At 35.8% G+C, this 21,901-nt stretch overlaps 1 protein-coding gene across 1 annotated transcript in view; it reads right to left on the minus strand.

Moving 5' to 3' along the window:
* Positions 1–3,173: 3,173 nt before the first annotated feature.
* The window catches only part of LOC140154360 (alkylglycerol monooxygenase-like), a 30,880-nt gene continuing 12,152 nt past the window's right edge, over positions 3,174–21,901 (minus strand). Inside the window, exons 2-13 of the mRNA XM_072176928.1 lie at positions 21,455–21,580; positions 17,887–18,020; positions 16,201–16,352; positions 15,919–16,022; positions 15,123–15,218; positions 14,314–14,380; positions 13,544–13,609; positions 12,982–13,064; positions 5,943–6,077; positions 4,881–4,997; positions 4,047–4,129; positions 3,174–3,413 (exon numbers count right to left, since the gene is read on the minus strand). Coding sequence (XP_072033029.1) covers positions 3,221–3,413; positions 4,047–4,129; positions 4,881–4,997; positions 5,943–6,077; positions 12,982–13,064; positions 13,544–13,609; positions 14,314–14,380; positions 15,123–15,218; positions 15,919–16,022; positions 16,201–16,352; positions 17,887–18,020; positions 21,455–21,571 — 1,347 coding nt within the window. The 5' untranslated portion in view covers positions 21,572–21,580 and the 3' untranslated portion in view covers positions 3,174–3,220. The remainder of the gene's footprint in view (positions 3,414–4,046; positions 4,130–4,880; positions 4,998–5,942; positions 6,078–12,981; positions 13,065–13,543; positions 13,610–14,313; positions 14,381–15,122; positions 15,219–15,918; positions 16,023–16,200; positions 16,353–17,886; positions 18,021–21,454; positions 21,581–21,901) is intronic.

Genomic DNA, 21,901 nt, shown 5'->3' on the forward strand with positions numbered 1-21,901 from the left:
GAATCATCTTACCCTGCATACAACTTACAAGTGCAACATTTTGCTTCATAATAGTAAATAATTAATATCTCATTAAACGTTTCAAGTAATTGGTGTGATTATCAGTGTCTGCTCGCTTCATGATGAAAAGTGCACATTTTAACATAGACCTATGGTTTTAATCAAGCCTCTCTTTAGTTGGAGCCCCTTAATTATACCAGTCTACAGTAACATAGATGTTCTGAGCTGGGATTTTCTGGGGGGTGCAAGCCCAGATGCTTTGTTGAGGGGCAGGGGCCCAGCTTACTCCTCAAAACTAAGAAGCAAAAAAAAATCATACCCATTTACGCTAAAGTAAATACTACCCTATAACTCATGAAGAAGGGGCGGGGGCCCAAATGGCAACTCCCCTGCAGCTACGCCACTGGAGATGAACAAAACCCACAACTTATAGGCCCATTATTATTAAAGCTTATTAAATCATTTTACAAATTGTTGCTTTATAAAGAGTTAAAACTTTCAGGTATTGTGGACAAGGGAAAAGTGGATCTTTAAGAACCATGAAACAAGATTTAACATATGCAAGGAGGGGTGGGTCCAATTGCCAAATTTTTGTTGAGGGGTGGTGGTCACCCCCTGCCCCAGCTGGTTCACTGACACACTCCCTGGGGCACATGCATTATTGTATTTGTTTCATTAAAAATCTTAGTTCATCAAAGTATATTCTTAAACACTTGAGAAAGTTCCTGCAATCTTATTGCATCTTAGCCGTGTGATATGACACAACAATATAACACAGCTCAGCGTGCGCATGTCGACGTGATACTCGTACGCACATGTTTGAACCAAGCGGAGGTGCATAACAACAACAGGATTGATTGATTTTAAGCCCTAGGTAATTACTTGTAAAATGTAGGTTTCAATTTGATTAATATTTGGTATACTTATGATTAATATTTTCATTTGAATTGAATTGTTTAAGAATGAGAATAAAGGGATGGTGGTGCACAAAGTGGGTAAATTCTTTTGAATTTGCTGGGTTTTACCCAGATTGATGACTACTTTTTGTGTATGCCATACTTCGAAAAGGCTAATGGAATAATTATTAAAATGATCTAAGGCTTTGCACGAAGTGCTTTACAGTGTCCTCCCTTGCTCCATGCCCATAGTACCCTTATTCCTAGCTTATATATTTTGTAACAAAAATGATGAGCACTCTCATAATTTCAAATCTATGGGCCAAAAATTCCCTTGGGCTCAAAATGTCCCAAAGTTTTCAAGCTCAGATTATGGTATTTTTGTTACTAGCAGATAGAATTGGTAATGGTAAAAACACAATAGACAAGAGACTGCAAATTGAAAAGACAGCAAAGCATGTTTTTCTTTCTTATTATGTTTAATTGATACTTTGTTTTGTCCTTCTTTGGTATGTACTTTGAGTACCTACCAATCATTTTGATACAGCCTGTAAATACAGAAATGACTTCAAATACAAGAAAACTGTAAGACATTTAAATTGGCTCTGCCACCATTTCTTCATATTTAAAAATAAATTAGTCTAAAAACATCTATAGTTATGATTATATCAAAACAATTATTGCATAAATAATCACATTTTTCATAAATCACACACACAATTTCAAATGGTCTTAGGCTATGTTACCAACATAATAAAAGAAATATTTCATTTACATAATTTTAACATTAAAAAGTGAGCTGTTGTGAACTGGTTATCCACAAAAATAGCCTGTTAAGTAAAATTTCAAAGTTTTACATAATTTATCACAATACATTTATTCAAACTTGTAGGGCCCATACAGACTTCAGATATTTATATTCCATGTAGAAAATTTGTTCAACTCAAGAAGTATTCGCTACTCAATCCATTTCAAGTCAACTTCTAAAATCAATTATATGTAATGTCAAATGTTTGGCGGAAATATATCATCGCTTCTACGTCATAAAAAATATTTGTTAGAAGTTAAGCATTACTGGTAATAGAATGAGAATAAATTAACAAAGACATGTTGCATCAAATATTCTACATCAACTACAAAGTATGCAGCGGGGATAACAATCTCTTCCAATTTACAGCATTTCCTTCAGAAATTAAATCTTGTAACACATACTGTTTTCATAAAATCGTATTGTTTTTTGTTAGCTATATCATTATCAACAATATTTACAATAGTTTCATGAAAGAGGAAAAAATTGCATTGTTTTTTATTAGTAGTACCATTGTCAATAATATTTACAATAGTTTCATGAAAAAGGAAAAATTACATTGTTTTTATTGGTTATACCATTATCAACAATAAATATAATTGCATTGAATATTTTCAGCTGTCTGGATGAACAAACATTTTTGATTTGCTTTATCATATATACAAAATCTATGTTATATAAAATTAAATTTTTATTTACATGATGCAATAATAATACGTGATACATTTTTACTCTGTGAAGTACTGAGCTCCAAACCCTACTGGGCTTTTTCAAACACTGCTCCACATCTTTGGAATTCACTACCTTTTTATATCAAAATTCTCTCATCTTGGGGAGAACATGGCCTAATGGTTAATGCATGAGGTCTTGATTTGGGGGAAAATGTCTGAAATTAATTGTCAAGCCCTGTAGATTAAATTAAAATTCAGACTTCCATTCTCCCCATGGTTCAGTTAGAATTGGGTACATGAATCATGAATTTACTCGGAGTGGACGTTAAGCCATCAGTCCCTTGTGAAGAGAGCAATATTTGTACATGCATCTCACAGCCAGTTTAAAAAAGAGTAGGGTGTAAACCCCTGAGTGCTAGTGTTACAACTCGTCCCGGTGTTCAAATGGACCACAATGGAAAGAAGCTTCAATCAAGGCTTTCTTGGGTTATCCTGGGTTGCCAAACCCCGAACAAATCAAACCAAAACGTTTAAGTGGTTTTACACATTGGCATTGCGCGGTATTTTACATTAATGTACATTTTCTGTAATTTGATTCACTAATTCTGTGCATAGGAGCGACTTGTATTGAACTTTATAAAAATGGTCATAAAAAGTGGATATAAATTACATCCAAACATGATTGTACACTATCTGTCTAAAATGACAATAAAAGCATTGTTTTGAGACCCGCGGTTGAAAACAGTCATGTATCTATCATCCGATAGAACACAAGCTACCATTTTTTTATGTGGAATAATTGCTTGGTATCGCCTGTGTTCTATCTAGCAATATGGCTAGGGTAACTACTCTACTTTCTTCTTTCCATTGATGAGAACCTGTGGAATCCATATGAGAGTCGAGAGTCCAAATGCAACTCTTAATAGGATGAGATGATAATAATACACAGCAGCATAGTCTGGCATACTCCTTGTAATGTAAGCATCCATTGACAAGACCATCACACAACGGATAAGCTCCAATACTGGTGCATAGGATCTACACAAAGAGAAAGGAATGTCACGGAATTGTAAAATTATAAGTTTGAAGTGCAGTTATGTATATTTCAAAGTAGGATATTATTTTTATCCAGTAAATAATATTGCAATCTGAACATTGCTATTAGTCTAGGCAAGACTTTAGAATAAGTACACGCCCAAGAGCTGTACTTCATTCCATGATGATCATTGTTCTCAAAATAATCAGAGGGTGTATGACAGGAGTGGCATTCCATATTCCAAAATTGTGCCCTGGTCTAATTTTACCATTTTTACTTTCCCAAAATACAATATAATACTTGGTTCATGCAAATGCAAGTATTCTCTCGTTTTTTGCTGAAAGTTACTTTGTGCCGTCCTCCCAGAAAAACTTGTGCTGTGGTCAATATCTGATTGCTTGTGTACCGTGAAATTAATTATATCAAGTGAAATCATATATCATGATATAAAAGTTATAAGCAGCAGATGCTTATGTTTTCTTCTCTTCCATAAACCAAAGAACCAAGCCACCAGGTTTTAATGCAAAAAACATGAAAATCTGCTTATTTTGGGCATTATTTTAACCACCCATCCCCCTCTGGTGGGTTCCTAGTCCTCTATTACTGATATTGAAGGATTGTTTACTTCAACTTACTTAACATCACATAATGCACCAACACATGTAAAACTGTAAATAAGAAAGCTTATCCCAATCATGGCTCCCAAAGCTGTGTGCATCTGAAAAATAAATATGGAAAAATATTAATATAGCAGAATTTTGAAGGAGTAATTTTCATGGTGTTATGAGCAATAGCATGGCACCAGGTCTATGTGTACCATAAAGCAGTAGCAATAGGAAGTAAAACTTGCACCAGATAAACTCACATGTTAGGCTCAAACATTGAAAGTACGAATTTGAGATTACAATCTGATGTACTGGACTTGCTTTTTTATATTTCACATCCTATCCCGTATGCATCATCAGGCCGACTAAATTTCTGGCAGCAAAGGTCCGTTGACCTATGAAGCAGATGTTGTTGTGTCACAGGTCACAGTTGAGTTAGACCTCTGATAGAGGTTTATTAAAGTATCTCACGCGCACACAATGCACTGTGGGATGATTTTGGTACAGCTTGAACTTTGACTGTTGCCAGCATCAGGAAGATTGCTTTAATTATTCATTTACCATGTAATTATTCATTTATCATGTAATTATTCATTTATTATTGTAATCATGTTATTATTAAAAATATTTTGAATAATTGATTTGTTAGTTTACGTTTAAAAAAAATGTTTTAGTAAAAACATTTAAGCAATATTTTGTAATAAAAAAATGCTATAATTTTGTACAAAAAAAATCCCAGGGAGCTTTAAGCAAAAGAAGGGACAAAGAGGGTGCTATGGGCATGCAAAACCCAAATCAACCAATCAGAAGGTATGTTTGATATTTTGGTATTAAAGCCTAGGATCAAGTTAATTCCATACTCACATCATATTTACTGCCATACATATCCATGACCATGATGTTAAGGGCAAAGTGTATCGTCACATACACCTGACACCATCCTGCAATCTGTGTCCGATACTTAGGCATTGGGTACTTAATCTGTAAGTAACAAGTGAAAAAAAAAAAATAATATGAAGAGTACCATAGTCAAAGTACAGTGGTGCAATTTCCCCTAGTCAGAGAATACGGCAATTTTGCAAGAATTTCTTTTTTTTTAACTCCATGAAATTCAATTTGTACCCCCCCCCCCCCAAATTTTTTTTGCCTCCACTGGTCAAGTATTACCATTAACATTATTCAAAAAACTAATAATTCTTGTTAATAATTCTGAAAAAAAAATGCATAAGATAAAACCCCAGGGGTGGATTTTACTAACATTCAGATTGCATTGTTACTTTCAACCCATCATTAGTCCAATGCTTACATTAGAATTTCTATGTCAGAGTTATGTTTGGACTTGCCAGTTAAAGAACTTACAACCCATGATGGAATAAAAATATCTTACAAATGAACTTCAGAATGACTGAAATGGAAAGGAGCACCGTCTTCATTAGTCACTAACAAAGTGCTCTACCCAGAGGCCTAAACCCCACAAGGACTCTGCACACTTCACAGTGTGTCTTGTTTCAAGACCATTTTGGATTTTAGAGTGGCAGTTTTCAATCAGTGCATTAACGTGGTTGTGTCTACAGCGTACGGACTAATTGTCTTTCTCCACATGCATATACACCCAGTGAGATTAGATTAGCACACACGATTTGAATCTGTCACTGCGAATTTGCCATAGCGTAGTCTCAACTTGAAATGAGATGCACTATAATGACTGATAAATGCTCAAAAACTGCTCCAGATCTATCTTTTGCTCCAGCGCAAATTCCAAATGAATTTATTGGCATTGGACCGCTGGTTCTGCATGCCCGGTTCCATCTGGTTTTCACTGTTTAGAACAATTGAAATTGAATGGAACCGCCGGTCAACTGCCGGTTGAGTTTTGATTTCATCCTTAAATAACATGTTATCTGTTTAGACAATTTATCTACTTACATCTGGTATATCTTCTATATTTCCAAGCCTAGGTTTACCGGGTTCCCATCCAGGACCTTTAAAGATGACACATAACTTGTTGAAGATGCCTTGCTGCAACCAGAACTGTTGCCACATCCACTGCATATGACACAACTAAAGAGAAGAGAACACAGCAAAAGGTAATCAACACTCTTTATGGGGTAGTTTGCTGACTGGCAAAATAAACCACAATGTGTGACAACCTTGCTGCAACCAGAACTGTTGTCACATCCACAGCACACAACTAAAGAGAAGAGAACACAGCAAAAGGTAATCAACACTCTTTATGGGGTAGTTTACTGACTGGTAAAATGAACCACAATGTGTGTCAACCTTGCTGCAACCAGAACTGTTGTCACATCCACAGCACACAACTAAAGAGAAGAGAACACAGCAAAAGGTAATCAACACTCTTTATGGGGTAGTTTACTGACTGGCAAAATGAACCACAATGTGTGACAACCTTGCTGCAACCAGAACTGTTGTCACATCCACAGCACACAACTAAAGAGAAGAGAACACAGCAAAAGGTAATAAACACTCTTTATGGGGTAGTTTACTGACTGGCAAAATGAACCACAATGTGTGTGACAACCTTGCTGCAACCAGAACTGTTGCCACATCCACAGCACACAACTAAAGAGAAGAGAACACAGCAAAAGGTAATCAACACTCTTTATGGGGTAGTTTACTGACTGGCAAAATGAACCACAATGTGTGACAACCTTGCTGCAACCAGAACTGTTGTCACATCCACAGCACACAACTAAAGAGAAGAGAACACAGCAAAAGGTAATCAACACTCTTTATGGGGTAGTTTACTGACTGGTTAAATGAACCACAATGTGTGTCAACCTTGCTGCAACCAGAACTGTTGATACATCCACTGCACACAAGTAAAGAGAAGAGAACACAGCAGCAAAAGGTAATCAACACTCTTTATGGGGTAGTTTACTGACTGGCAAAATGAACCATAATGTGTGACAACCTTGCTGCAACCAGAACTGTTGCTACATCCACTGCCCAGCAAACACAAAACGTTTTCGACATCATTCGCAAAAGGTTTTAAAAGGTTGTCAGAAAACGTTTAAATGTCGGGTTATATAAAGGGTATATTAAGAGTATAAAACGTTTTCATAACCTTAAAAATATTTTGTGATAATCTACTGCTCAGCAAACAAAAATGTTTTACAGAAAACGTTTAAATGTCGGGTTATATAAAGGGTATAAAAACGTTTTAATAACATTCCAAAAACATTTGTGAAAACTTGATACAAAACATTCTAAACAGAATGTTATTTTGGGGTTGCGAAAAATGTTTGCCCGAAATATTTTCCATAACATTTTAAAAACGTTTTCATTACTTTTATATAACCCGACATTTAAATGTTATTAAAAGGTTTTGAACAAAACCTTATATTAAGAGTATAAAACGTTTTCATAACCTTAAAAAATATTTTGTGATAATCTACTGCTCAGCAAACAAAAATGTTTTACAGAAAACGTTTAAATGTCGGGTTATATAAAGGGTATAAAAACGTTTTAATAACATTCCAAAAACATTTGTGAAAACTTGATACAAAACATTCTAAACAGAATGTTATTTTGGGGCCCGAAATATTTTCCATAACATTTTAAAAACGTTTTCATTACTTTTATATAAACCCGACATTTAAATGTTATTAAAAGGTTTTGAACAAAACATTTTAAGAACATTTCTGTATTTGCTGGGTTCAAATATGTTAACATAATGTTATTTAAGAATTGACACAATATTTGGCAAAAATGTTTGCAAAAATAGTTTACAATAACATTTTGTGAAAACATTAAAAAATATTGTTGTAGTGTGTTTTCATACAAAAACGTTTTAAAAACGTTATCATGACCTTTATATAACCCGACATTTTAATGTTATTAAAACGTTTTTACCTAAACCAAAAGCCAAAATATAACTTCTTTAAAACGTTTTTAAAACGTTTTTGTGTTTGCTGGGTGCACACAACTAAAGAGAAGAGAACGCAGCAAAAGGTAATCAACACTCTTTATGGGGTAGTTTGCTGACTGGCAAAATAAACCACAATGTGTGACAACCTTGCTGCAACCAGAACTGTTGTCACATCCACAGCACACAACTAAAGAGAAGAGAACACAGCAAAAGGTAATCAACACTCTTTATGGGGTAGTTTGCTGACTGGCAAAATGAACCACAATGTGTGACAACCTTGCTGCAACCAGAACTGTTGCTACATTCATTGCACAAAACTAAAGAGAAGAGAACACAGCAAAAGGTAATCAACACTCTTTATGGGGTAGTTTACTGACTGGCAAAATGAACCACAATGTGTGACAACCTTGCTGCAACCAGAACTGTTGATACATCCACTGCACACAACTAAAGAGAAGAGAACACAGCAAAAGGTAATCAACACTCTTTATGGGGTAGTTTACTGACTGGCAAAATGAACCACAATGTGTGACAACCTTGCTGCAACCAGAACTGTTGCCACATCCACAGCACACAACTAAAGAGAAGAGAACACAGCAAAAGGTAATCAACACTCTTTATGGGGTAGTTTGCTGACTGGCAAAATGAACCACAATGTGTGACAACCTTGCTGCAACCAGAACTGTTGCCACATCCACAGCACACAACTAAAGAGAAGAGAACACAGCAAAAGGTAATCCACACTCTTTATGGGGTAGTTTGCTGACTGGCAAAATGAACCACAATGTGTGACAACCTTGCTGCAACCAGAACTGTTGCCACATCCACAGCACACAACTAAAGAGAAGAGAACACAGCAAAAGGTAATCCACACTCTTTATGGGGTAGTTTGCTGACTGGCAAAATGAACCACAATGTGTGACAACCTTGCTGCAACCAGAACTGTTGCCACATCCACAGCACACAACTAAAGAGAAGAGAACACAGCAAAAGGTAATCAACACTCTTTATGGGGTAGTTTACTGACTGGCAAAATGAACCACAATGTGTGACAACCTTGCTGCAACCAGAACTGTTGTCACATCCACAGCACACAACTAAAGAGAAGAGAACACAGCAAAAGGTAATCAACACTCTTTATATGGGGTAGTTTGCTGACTGGCAAAATGAACCACAATGTGTGACAACCTTGCTGCAACCAGAACTGTTGTCACATCCACAGCACACAACTAAAGAGAAGAGAACACAGCAAAAGGTAATAAACACTCTTTATGGGGTAGTTTACTGACTGGCAAAATGAACCACAATGTGTGACAACCTTGCTGCAACCAGAACTGTTGCTACATCCACTGCACACAACTAAAGAGAAGAGAACACAGCAAATGGTAATCAACACTCTTTATGGGGTAGTTTGCTGACTGGCAAAATGAACCACAATGTGTGACAACCTTGCTGCAACCAGAACTGTTGTCACATCCACAGCACACAACTAAAGAGAAGAGAACACAGCAAAAGGTAATCAACACTCTTTATGGGGTAGTTTACTGACTGGCAAAATGAACCACAATGTGTGACAACCTTGCTGCAACCAGAACTGTTGTCACATCCACAGCACACAACTAAAGAGAAGAGAACACAGCAAAAGGTAATAAACACTCTTTATGGGGTAGTTTACTGACTGGCAAAATGAACCACAATGTGTGACAACCTTGCTGCAACCAGAACTGTTGCTACATCCACTGCACACAACTAAAGAGAAGAGAACACAGCAAATGGTAATCAACACTCTTTATGGGGTAGTTTGCTGACTGGCAAATGAACCACAATGTGTGACAACCTTGCTGCAACCAGAACTGTTGTCACATCCACAGCACACAACTAAAGAGAAGAGAACACAGCAAAAGGTAATCAACACTCTTTATGCAGTCTATATATCGAATTGATTAATTCGAATTAAACAATTCATCGAGTGGCCATGGGCAGCGCCATTAGACATGTTACAAGACTACCAAGTGACAGGTGATGGACCGTTCACACACAAAAGAATAGGCACTTTTTTGATAATTTTCACCAAGGTTACTCAAAACTTATCTAGTTAATTTATTATACAGCAGGGGTCTCTGTCCTTTTAATATGTTCTGAAAAACTTAATTTAAAAAATATTTACCGACGGAAATAAAAATCCATCGACGGATAGTCTTGTTATGCTCTCACAAACTTAGAAAAAAATCTGAAAAATCCAAAATGTTGGTCTAAAAATTGGCCAAGGTTACTGCTGTCCCATTCAAAAGCATAGAAAGACCTCCCACGGCGTTGAGGTCAACTTTCTAGACTTCCTGTCTGTGGCAGTAATGGCTACTACCCAGTGCAAACATCAATGAATTGTTTAATTCGAATTAATCAATTCGATATTACAGACTGTTATGGGGTAGTTTACTGACTGGCAAAATGAACCACAATGTGTGACAACCTTGCTGCAACCAGAACTGTTGCCACATCCACAGCACACAACTAAAGAGAAGAAAACACAACAAAAGGTAATCAACACTCTTTATGGAGTAGTTTACTGACTGGCAAAATGAACCACAATGTGTGTCAACCTTGCTGCAACCAGAACTGTTGCCACATCCACTGCACACAACTAAAGAGAAGAGAACACAGCAAAAGGTAATCAACACTCTTTATGGGGTAGTTTACTGACTGGCAAAATGAACCATAATGTGTGACAACCTTGCTGCAACCAGAACTGTTGCTACATCCACTGCACACAACTAAAGAGAAGAGAACACAGCAAAAGGTAATCAACACTTATGGGGTAGTTTACTGACTGGCAAAATGAACCACAATTTGTGACAATTCCACAGATATGATAGAAAATGTGTTTCACGGAACATGTGTCTCACCTTACATCCACCTTGTTGGTCTGATGTAAGTTCTAGTAGGAAATCCACCCATCAGCAAACCCAACCTGCAAGAATGACGCAAGATGAAGTACATGTCTCCCAAATTACTGCGCACACATCACTCAGAATATGCTCTCTAAATTCAAAAGATTGGGTTGTCCGACGGATTCTATTTTCAATCGATACGACATACCTTCTAGCTGTATTAAGAGAGCCACCAAGTTTAATAATACTTTTGATGGACATTTAATCGTATAGAGACAATTTTGGAGACATTTTTGGTGTTTAAATTTTGACCGAAAGTTGTAAAATTGGCGGCAAAAATATGCATCCAAGTAGCCCATCCAACCCGACTACGCAGGCTAAAGCTGTGGAGGACATACCTGTGTAGTGTGCACAGTAACTCTTTCGGCCCGCTAGATGATGTAGATACGATACCATGTCTACATCATCGCATATTCAAGATGATCGATCACCGGGTCAATCACCTAGTGCACAATCTAGTATAGACAACACAGTTCGTGCCAAAGATGTCTTTCAACAATTTTTTACTTTTTTTACATTTCGAATCAATTGAGGTATCATCTTTACCATTATAACTCTATTGTTCTCAGTTGTTATCTTGGTACCAATCCAAAATAGATTGAAATATTCAAACTGAAGGATTGAGATGTGTGAGTGATCAAATAAAACTTTTGTTTTGTTGCAGATCAATTTTTTGAAGAAAGTGACAAAAGCTTTTGGGATCTAATTCTGAAATCATTTGAGGTTTGCAAACGTTCACAGATATAAACAAAACGACTCCGATCAAGATCAAGGGATATCACATGAGTATGACCGTATCAGCAGAAAACATATTCCACAAAGCTTTGGCTATATCTGAAGGCAGAGAAAATGCCACATCTTGTTTGATAGATATAAAAATCCAAACTCTGTCAAGACAGAAGAGGGACAGGGGAAGATTTGGTCAAATATATGATGTAATCGGAGGAAGATCATCCCCAAATGGAAGATGTTTTTAAATGGCATATGTCACAAGCGCAGGCACTGATTCTAACTATGTAGTTGATCATGTCTGCATACCTGGAGATATAAGATGACTTAAGTACATGTGCGTTATGGGAGGTTTCAAGGACATAATATGTCCTTGATTATAGAAGGCAGTGTCTATTGATACAAGGAATCAAAATCTGGTGGAGGAAAAGCTGTAGTATCTTCCCTCATCTTGCCAACTTTGACAGGAGATGTTCTCATATTGGTGTCACTGGTCAAGCTGTTATCAAGTCTCCAGATACTGATGAACATGATGTTATCTTCCACGTTTGAGTTATGGATTGAAATTGGAACCACTTACCAGTCTATGATATTTGCAAAGCCATAAGTAATCTCATGTACCGGATTTTTCCAGCCATCCATGCTGTCACTGGGTGTGATAATGTATCATCACTTCATAGGATTAGAAAGCGGGAAAGCGGCCCGTTATGAAAGAGGAATCGGAAGGAGGCGAAAGACATGGTTCATCATTAGAAGAAGCAATATCAGCTGCAAGAAAGCTATTTCTGAAGTTGTATTCAACAGGGAAAAGGAAGGCTACCGACATGATGGATCTAAACAACTTACGGCTTCTGCTTGCCAACGGGCAAAAATCAACATTCATCTGTTGCCAAACCTCAGCCATCAGAAGCTGCGTTTTCATATTATGTGCAGAGAACCTCATTGCAAACACAAGCCTGGATGACTACAACAGAAGCTGACATACATTTGGAGTCACATATTTGGACATGGTTGGTATCACAAAGGTGAATCAGTTGTGCCCAAGTTTTTTGATGGATGTCATGTGAAATGCTTACTGAGCTGACATGCAATAAAATAAGTGTCAACCTGAATGCTCTTGCCAAAGAAATAATAAACTAATTATTTTATTGCAATTCTTGTGATTAGTGTAATTTATGGCAAAGATGTATGTTTTTCTGATTGGATTGTGCAATTATGTGACTTTTCATAAGACTCACGTTTTGTTTTTTAAGAATGTGTTTTAGCTTTTGATCTCATTGTTTTCCATTCAAATAAATTGCTGTATGTAATTTTTAATCATGTTTAGCAATTGTTTTTCATTGTATTAATTGACATTTCATTCAAGTTAATCATTCAGTATTAATTCTTTTTGTACCTGAGTTTGAATGGGGTCAAACGTCTGTATAGGATGCACTAGACCATACACAACTTCTTCTTCTTGCTCTGCTTCAAAGGTACCTGGGTAAAAAAAAAAAAAAAAATCAAATAATATGAAGCAAAAATATATTACATGATAAAATTAACCCTAACACTGAACGAAAAAGGAGAGATGATGAACAAAGAAGTCACTTGGTACCTCCAAGATTCGAACCTTTGACCCCTCAGGTGTCAAGCACACGATCACCAGCAGGCAGCCACAGGGGTTGCGCTGGCCCGGCCAGCGATTCCCTGAGCATATAGCACTTAGGGTGGTTGCATCATCGCATCACGTGGGATTCATGCATGTGTGGTGGTTATCATTGTGATATTCTGTGGTATTTATGGGTGTTGGGTTACTGTGGGTGATTAAAAATTGACTGCATTCAGGATTCATGGATCACCCTCATGTCCGATTGGAACTGAAAAGAGTTTTCCGAATGAAAGTTTTCTGGTAAGCAAGCTTCTATAAGAAACGTTGCACACTGTCAACCCACAATTGTGAGTTGTGCTAGACTTACCAAATAATCTGTCCCATATTATAAGTGTGCCAGCATAATTTTTGTCAATACAGTACCGGTTACGACCTGTAGAAGGAAACAAATTTACAACAAAAATAAACATTGTTCAATTGCATAGCGAATATTTGTGTTTTAAAACATAAATTAAGAAAAATATACAATACTAAAGGGTTTGTTATATACTGTGTATCAAAATCTTTGTTTGTTATATTAAGCTTCGTTCTCTTGCTTCTCCTCCCTCGTTAAAGTTCAGAAGTTGTTAAGTTTTATTGGAATTTTAACTTAAATTACTTGAGTTTACTATTTGAGTATAGCCTGTAGTGGAATATTCAGACAGAGTAGTATCTCTGAAGGTTCCCCAGTGCAAGTGGCATACCCAAGGGGGGGGGGGCAGTTGTCCAGGGCCAAATCACTGTTGTCAGTCAGTTGCACAAATGCACCCAGTCAGGGAAAAAATTTGGGGGTTATCAATTATGGTGAGGGAAGCGAGTCAGGGGAATCAAGCCCTCTGGCCCCAACCTTTGAAAACCTGTGGACACCACTGAGTTTTCCTGTTGCATTCTGAGCAAAAGAAACCTTCGTGATCTTTGAAACTTAAGACCATGTCTCGTAACAAAATTAGGTGAATAAAAAGGTTGGGGAAAGTCTTAATATTCCCTCGATCTTAAACAAACCTATAAACCTTTACATTAAAATAATGAACATCACCTCAAAGAATTTAATATTGTATACAAATTACAAATATTACTATAATTGTGTAATAATCTTACCATGATGTACTCTATGATGACTAGGTGTATTAAGAATATATTCTAGAGGGCCTAGTGACTTGATGATCTGGCAGTAAAAAGATAGATGAATGAATGTGGTCAAAGTCAATCTATGTATAACAAGTTAATAAAAATCTTTTAGTTTGAAATTCATTTGTTGCAAACTCATTTTAGCAAATTCACATTATCTGTGTTCAGGAATAATTATAAGGCAGGGGTGAAAAACAGTATGCAGAAACGCAGGAATCTTCATTGCATTCATCTAGTTTTATTAAATACCTTCCAACTGTAAATTGCATCTTTATTGCTGAACTGGAAGCAAGTCACAGTCAGCCATTTAATTTTCATTGACTTTTATCATTTCATCCCAATGATACACTTGTGTACCTTTATATAACACATTGTACATAATTCATTTTAATTCAATTGAATCATAATCACACATAAAAAAGCATAGCATATTCTTATATTTATAACGGACTAATATAATATAAAATGACTGTGAAGAGTTAACAAACACTTTCAATCAATGATTGTGCTTTAATTTAATTAAAAATTAATTTTATTTTTATAAAGCAAATTTCAGAAATTATGAGAATAATAACAATGCTTTATATTCATTATGTGAAATTGTTGGAGTTTGTTTAGGCTTAGGTATTTTTCTGAGAGCACATCAGTGGCATTCTCCTCAGGAGCATTCCTCATCCCGAACAAAACCCGGCAATTTCACACAATGGCCTCAAACCAGATTCTGTGCAATCATTATTGTATCAGCCCATTATGGTTGGTAGAGTGACATACATACATACCCTTGTATGGATCCAAAACTGGTATAGGGTGTTGAACTGTACATGCACATATATAGCTGAAGCTGGAAGGGCTAAGGCTAATACGGTATAAAATACCTGGAGAAATCAAGGAAAAAATAAAAACAAATGAGCATTAATAAAGCAGGTCATCATACTATATCATTCCAACATGTTTTCAGCATAAAACTTTTGGCAATTAGTACAGAAAACATCTACTTGTCTATGACATTTTCTTTTTGGGAAATAAAATATGTGTGCAAAATATTTCATAAATAGTTGCTAGTTAATTTTCATGCATATAACACAGGCCCGTACGCAGGATTTCATTTGGGGAGGGGTGCTGATTTTAAAAAAGTGGACCTTTTTCCAAGGGGGAGGGGGGCGATTTTGTGAAAAGTTGACAAATTTGGACCTTTTTTTGTCCAAAAACCGTAAAACCCTGATTTTTTTTGCTACTGCTTCGCTCGCAAATTCTGCAATTTTGGGAATTTTTATATACTTTTTCAAATGTGCGCACCCCCCTGCGTACGGGCCTGATATAACATTGCTTCACAACAGCCATTTGTTTTGTTATATTTAATCAAATAAGATTTTCAATGTTCAAAACAAAATTCAGGAATAAACATTTATGTAAATATTCATTTTGGTCACTGTTGTTTCCATGCTTGTTGTCTGACATAATAAGACAGTCGAGTCCTCATTTAGCTGGAGCAATTTGCCCTCTTAGAATAAACATTGCTTATGTCATATCTAATAAAACCTAGATCACTGTAATAATCTCAATCTTCCTACTCACCCATGATGTATATCTTTGAAACACAGACTGTCTCAAAGCAGTAGACAGATTATATTCCTCTGAACTGTGGTGAACTTGATGAAATGCCCATAACATATTCACCTCTGTAAAACAATATTATCATAGTCAGAAAATCAAAATTGTTGTTGAAGAAAATTGAGCATATTACCACAGCCACGGACACTTCTCATAATAATGTATGTAAATCTTAAGGTGACATGTATAAATGACATAAACATCCTGGGTCAAAACAAAATGAGACATATTCTAAATCATACCTACCATGTGCCAAACGATGAAACCAGTAATACATGAAGTCCAGTCCCAGAAATGCTAGGATCCAGGTCCATGGACTATCCCATGGTAAAGTCACAAAGCTGTAGTGTTTGTTAATGGCTGCATATGCAACAACCTCAAAGCCTCTTACCATTGCCCTGAAAGAAATAATAAACAACATTTTGATTTTGCCTTTGTTATTGTTGTCTTCATTGTTGTCATCATGGTCATGCTTGTCATCATCATCGTCATCGTCATCATCATCATCATCATCATCATGTCATAACTATCAGGGCAGTACCAGCTTGACAGTCGACAGCTGGCATCATTGCCTGTTCAATAATTTTATCCAGTATGTCTGGCAGGTAAAAATTCCTATTGTTTTTGTAACTTCTACTGGTTACCTAGCCAACTGAAATACAGTTTTAAAGTACACCCCTGACTACCGGAACATCAACTTCACCAAATTTGCCAGCACCATCACTGATCATTATCATTTTTTATTTCAACTTACCACTACGGCTGTATAGGGATTAATATTATTAGGCCATTTTCTGTATATAGGATAGGGTATATGCATCAAGATACTTAAGTTAATGTTGAATTCTTGACAAATTTGTTTGTAATTTTACACTACATAATTGGTCACTGCCGAATCCACATATCAAATGTTTGAAATATATATATAAAATTTAACACTTGTAACACTTAATTAGTAAGTAATATGTTCAACTTATTTAGCACCATCCTACCCCTGCACACTCCCATTTTAATATGCATTTTATTATCCCCATTTTAGTGCCAATAGATTGGTCTCAATCAAAATTAAATTGGAGTGTAATCACTACTTGTAAGCTATACTATTCTGTAACAATGTTGTTTTACCTGCAAAATTCACACTTTTAAGGGCTGGGGTATGAACGTTTGGACAGTATTTATTGTGGGACATTAGAGCACATCAGACATATCGAATTGCATTCTGAATACGAAGAATGTCATTCTGATATCAAATAATTTTGATTTTTGAAATTAGCAATTTAATACAAATTTTATGGCAAATCATTAAAAATTGATATTTTTGATATTTAACAGTACTTGAAGTAAACTTTATAAATGTGATGATTTATACTTAAAGTGTATGTAGGTGGGATGAAAAGCCGACGATCAATTGAAAATTTTGACCTTTCGTATTGAAGATATGGATTTTTTCCCAAAACACCAAACAAAAATTAGGTCTTTTTGGGAAAAAAATCCATATCTTCCATATGAAAGGTCAAAATTTTCAATTGACCATCGGCTTTTCCTCCCTGCTACATACACTTTTTAAAGCATATGTCATTAGATTTATATAATTTACTTCGAGGACTGTTATATATCAAAATTTGAAAAATATCAAATTTTTATAATTTGTCATAAAATTTGTATTATATTGTGATTTTCAAAAATGAAAATTATTTGATATCAGAAAGACATGCTTCAGTATTCAGAATGCAATTCGATAGGTCTGAGGTGCTCTCATGTCTCAAAAAATACTGTCAAACGCAATAAACGCTTCATTTTAGATCCCTTAACCCCTTCTTTATACAATTTGTGGTAGATATTAGATCAATGATAAGTTTCCACTCCAGCAGCTGACAAACTTAATTCTACACACATAGGAATTCGAGAATTAAAAAGGAAAGTTAAGCTTACGAAACAGCAATCATAAATGCTCCTGCTGTAATAGATCCAATAGTATCTGCCAATGAGTAACGCTCATCTTGCTTGCCCTCAATAACAGACACAATCAACTCCAATAGCATGGCGCCCATGAAGTATGGAAATGCCTACAAGAACAAAGGCAAACTGATTAAAACCATTCCATTCTTAGTCTGCAAAATTCACAATTAGAATGGTGATCATTGGCATACTAGGGATAGTGGGGGAACCAGGGGGAGGGGGCATAGGGGCATTTGTCCCCAATCTTTGGCTTCCACTGCTGGTACCCCCTCCTACCTTATACCCTCAGTAAACTTTTTAGGCCAAAAATGTCTAATTTTAGGCAAATTTGGGCAATTATTGCCAACCCTATAATTGCCTCCCTCTTTAAAAAAATCCTGGCGCCATCACTGACTGGGGGTCATAAGACCCAAAAGACCAAACCTATTATGATGCAATTTCTTCTGCAACTTCTTGGGGGAAAAATGTGTATGTGTTTGCTTGTTTGTCTAATTTTATTTTGTTTTCTGCACCATTAGCTCAAGATGTTAGTGGTAAAAGCTGGGTAAAAATATGCAATATGTCTTCATTTATTTTTTGTAATAATCAGTTCTAATCAAATAAGGTTTGTGTTTTTTAATAGAAAAACTGAAAAAATAAAACATGCAACAAAATAGGCTAGTGTAGCACCAACCTTGTAATCAGGAGTCTTTGATACTCAGCTTTGATATCGGCAATATCGTTATGCAGTCACGTTCATTGCACTTGCAGATGTCAGTATTTATTGCACTTGAGCATAACACTTTATTAACCTCAATAATGTTCTGGTAATAACCAGTTTTTAAGGACTTGTAGAGGAGATGCATACAGGTTTATTTGATGATTGAACATCCAAAAGGAATGGAGGTAGCCCAGAATGGAAACAGGAAGCTTTGAATCTCTTGTTGCCAAATTTGACTTAAAGTGTATCATTGATACAATCAAATATATTATACATACACATGGCAAATCAATTAAATCTTAATTTAAAATTTTATAAAAACAATTAAAAGGGCATTTTGTGATCCACAGCATAATCCCCCCACTTTTCTCAAAAAAAGTTGAGATTCTTATATCACTGGAAACATCTGGCTACATAATGTTTATGTACACAAAATTTCTTGCAGATTAATTCGTTTAGCAAAGACATCGTGAAATTTGAATTTCATTCCAGAACAAAATTACAACACATTGTCTAAAAAAAAATGGAACAGTCTAATACACATAATCATGCATAAATTGGAATCAACTGAAATTTGGCAATAAGCTTTTTTCGTGGATATCTACTGAAAAATGTCATAAAAAGAGTATGCTAGGATCACAAAATACTCCTTTAACAATTAACAACAAAACAAAAATTAACTGAATAAAATAATTGAAACGCTTCTACTGTAAAATGACAAAAATGCAGATACAATGTTCTTGCGCTAACACAATAAATTCACAGTTTGCTTTTGCCTGAATATTTTCCTCTGTTAAAAACAAAACAACATAAAAACTGACAACATTGTGATTAGTCTATTATTTATCTACCTTATCTAACATCATATGATCACTGGATATCTATATGTTAGAGTTCAAACAAACTCTTTGTACTTGTTGTTATGTCACCGCACTCCAGCAAAAGAAATAAGTTTGTTTGCCCTAGTGTGAAAACAAAGTGCACCAAAACCCAAACAATACAGTATATCCACTGTGCAGTATATCACAAAAACAGGAAATAACAATGAAATGGAAATACAATGACAAAATGAGTGAATTAAAAAATCAAAATCAGTGGAAATTGCTACGTCACTAGTTCAAGCCAAGAGCCTATCCAACTGTACTACATTATACTGTACTCGTTCCATTAACAGTAGGGGCATGGGCGGTTAATGGAATGAATACGGTATTAAACTACAGTTCATTGATGATGATTTTTACTGGTCATGATCACTTCTTATAGTGTTCAATAGTCAATATAAAGTATATTAAATAAAAAAGCTAACCAAACTGATTCCCCCGAGCAGCGCAGAATAAGATGTATGTCACAAATAATGTGCAATGATCGCACTTTACCATGTCGGACTGCCAGTTGGCGCCAGCCCCTGTTCCACTTTAACAATTGTGATGCAATCAAGCTAAATGAGTCTGATGTCGATCAAAATCAAAATTTGTTTTTTCAATTTCATTACTAGACTTCTCCGTAGTCCACTTGCCCATTTTACTCTGGCTATTACATTTAAGCATAAAACGCTGATTTGTATTAATTTGTGTGCAATTGATAGATTTTCACATCTGATATTTTCAGTCACCGTACTCCCTCTGTTTGTTAGCTTCCCAAGTGGACTACTTACTTTGACTTGCGGTTAAAAATTTTAACACATGACTCTATGGAGAGTTAGGCCAAGTTCTGGCCTAACTAAAATTGACTATGATGTAATGCATCTTTAAATGGATCTGGCTTGTGATTGGTCACCCAGATCTCGCTATGGTTTAAATCCTCCGGGCATGTGCTATTGCCATTAACTACATCGTACACAGCAATCTATGGAATTTGCGGCACGTTTGATCTGGCGCGAAAGTTAAACTCACACTGGTGTGTATGGACAAACATTTAGCACATCTTACTACCATGCTTGGTACTTGCGGTTAAATTGGATTGATAAACAAGTATGATTGACAGTGTGTTTTAGAGACCAAAGTCCCAGGGTAAAGTTCTGCTTAAAAGTCAAAGTACATAGTCGGATTTTTTACTCGGGCTTTCGCGATCAATAAACTGGTAGATTCCAAAATCAGAATTGCTCAATATTAAGTGAGCAATTATAATTATGCAAGTTGCATTCAATATAACTTTTATTGTCACTAATCATCTAATTATATAAACTCTTTATGACCATTTTACTATTGAACACTTTAATTCTAATAAACGTCAGTATAATTTTGAGTTCAACGGAATGCGTTCATCATTATTAATAATAACATATTTTTTTTATCAAAATTCGACTATGGCATAGTCTATTTCATTACATGAGCTATTTAGCTTTATTTTACTGAAAACCCCAATATTGGTTTCAAAGATTTTAGTGTTGCTCAAAACAATAAAATACAAAAGAAGTTTATTATTATTGGCTATATCTCAAAATCCATATTCCCAACATCCGACTCATTTTACTTGATAACATCATATATTTTTGTTCAACAATGTTAAATGTGTGAGTTTTGGACAGTTGCAAGCTTAATGCTCTGCGTGCTAGCAATTCGCTTCAAGGGAAAATGTTCAAGTTTTGAAATATTTTCTCAAAATATCAAGAGCTATCTTAAGAACTACTGAACCAATACTAGGCTTCTTTGTACTCATTTTAATGAATTTTTCATGCTGATTCCAAATATGGTCATGAAAATTTACATTTCTGAAATTTTTGAATTTTTAAATTTTTTTTGAAACATGTCGTCTGCAGGCGACACCCGCGTGAAGAGAGTTAATGATAGCACACAAGACATGTTCAATTTGGTGTGAATCATAAATAGTATGTAGCCTTACTTCAATGATGTAATCTGGTACTTCATCTACCGTGGCAAATGATGTTTCATTTGGTGTCACAGCATAAAAAAGACGTCTGGTCCCAGTCAGGGGATCTGTGTTCTGCAGCATAGACATCTTGATGACCTGAAGGGAAGGAAGAAAAAAGAAAGGAAACTTGCTGATGAGTTTCATTCCATGTAAACTACAGTTTCAGTTTAGTTTGAGTGCCACTGCCACACCCAAGAAAGTTTAGTAATTAGCCATTGCAGGACCATAGACGCTACAAATATTATTTCTAGGGTCTATGGCAGAACAGTCACATAGCATCAATTAATCACATAACTGAGTGGGTGGAGGCTAACATCATTGATGAGGAAACAGACAAAACACTTACATGCCTAGGGGCTTTTCGGCGACGGGAAGGGAAAGAACGAAGGAATAAAGAGAGAAAAGAAGGAAAGAAGT

This window comes from Amphiura filiformis, chromosome 1, assembly GCF_039555335.1.
Source record: "Amphiura filiformis chromosome 1, Afil_fr2py, whole genome shotgun sequence".
In the NCBI taxonomy this organism is placed as follows: Eukaryota; Metazoa; Echinodermata; class Ophiuroidea; order Amphilepidida; family Amphiuridae; genus Amphiura; species Amphiura filiformis.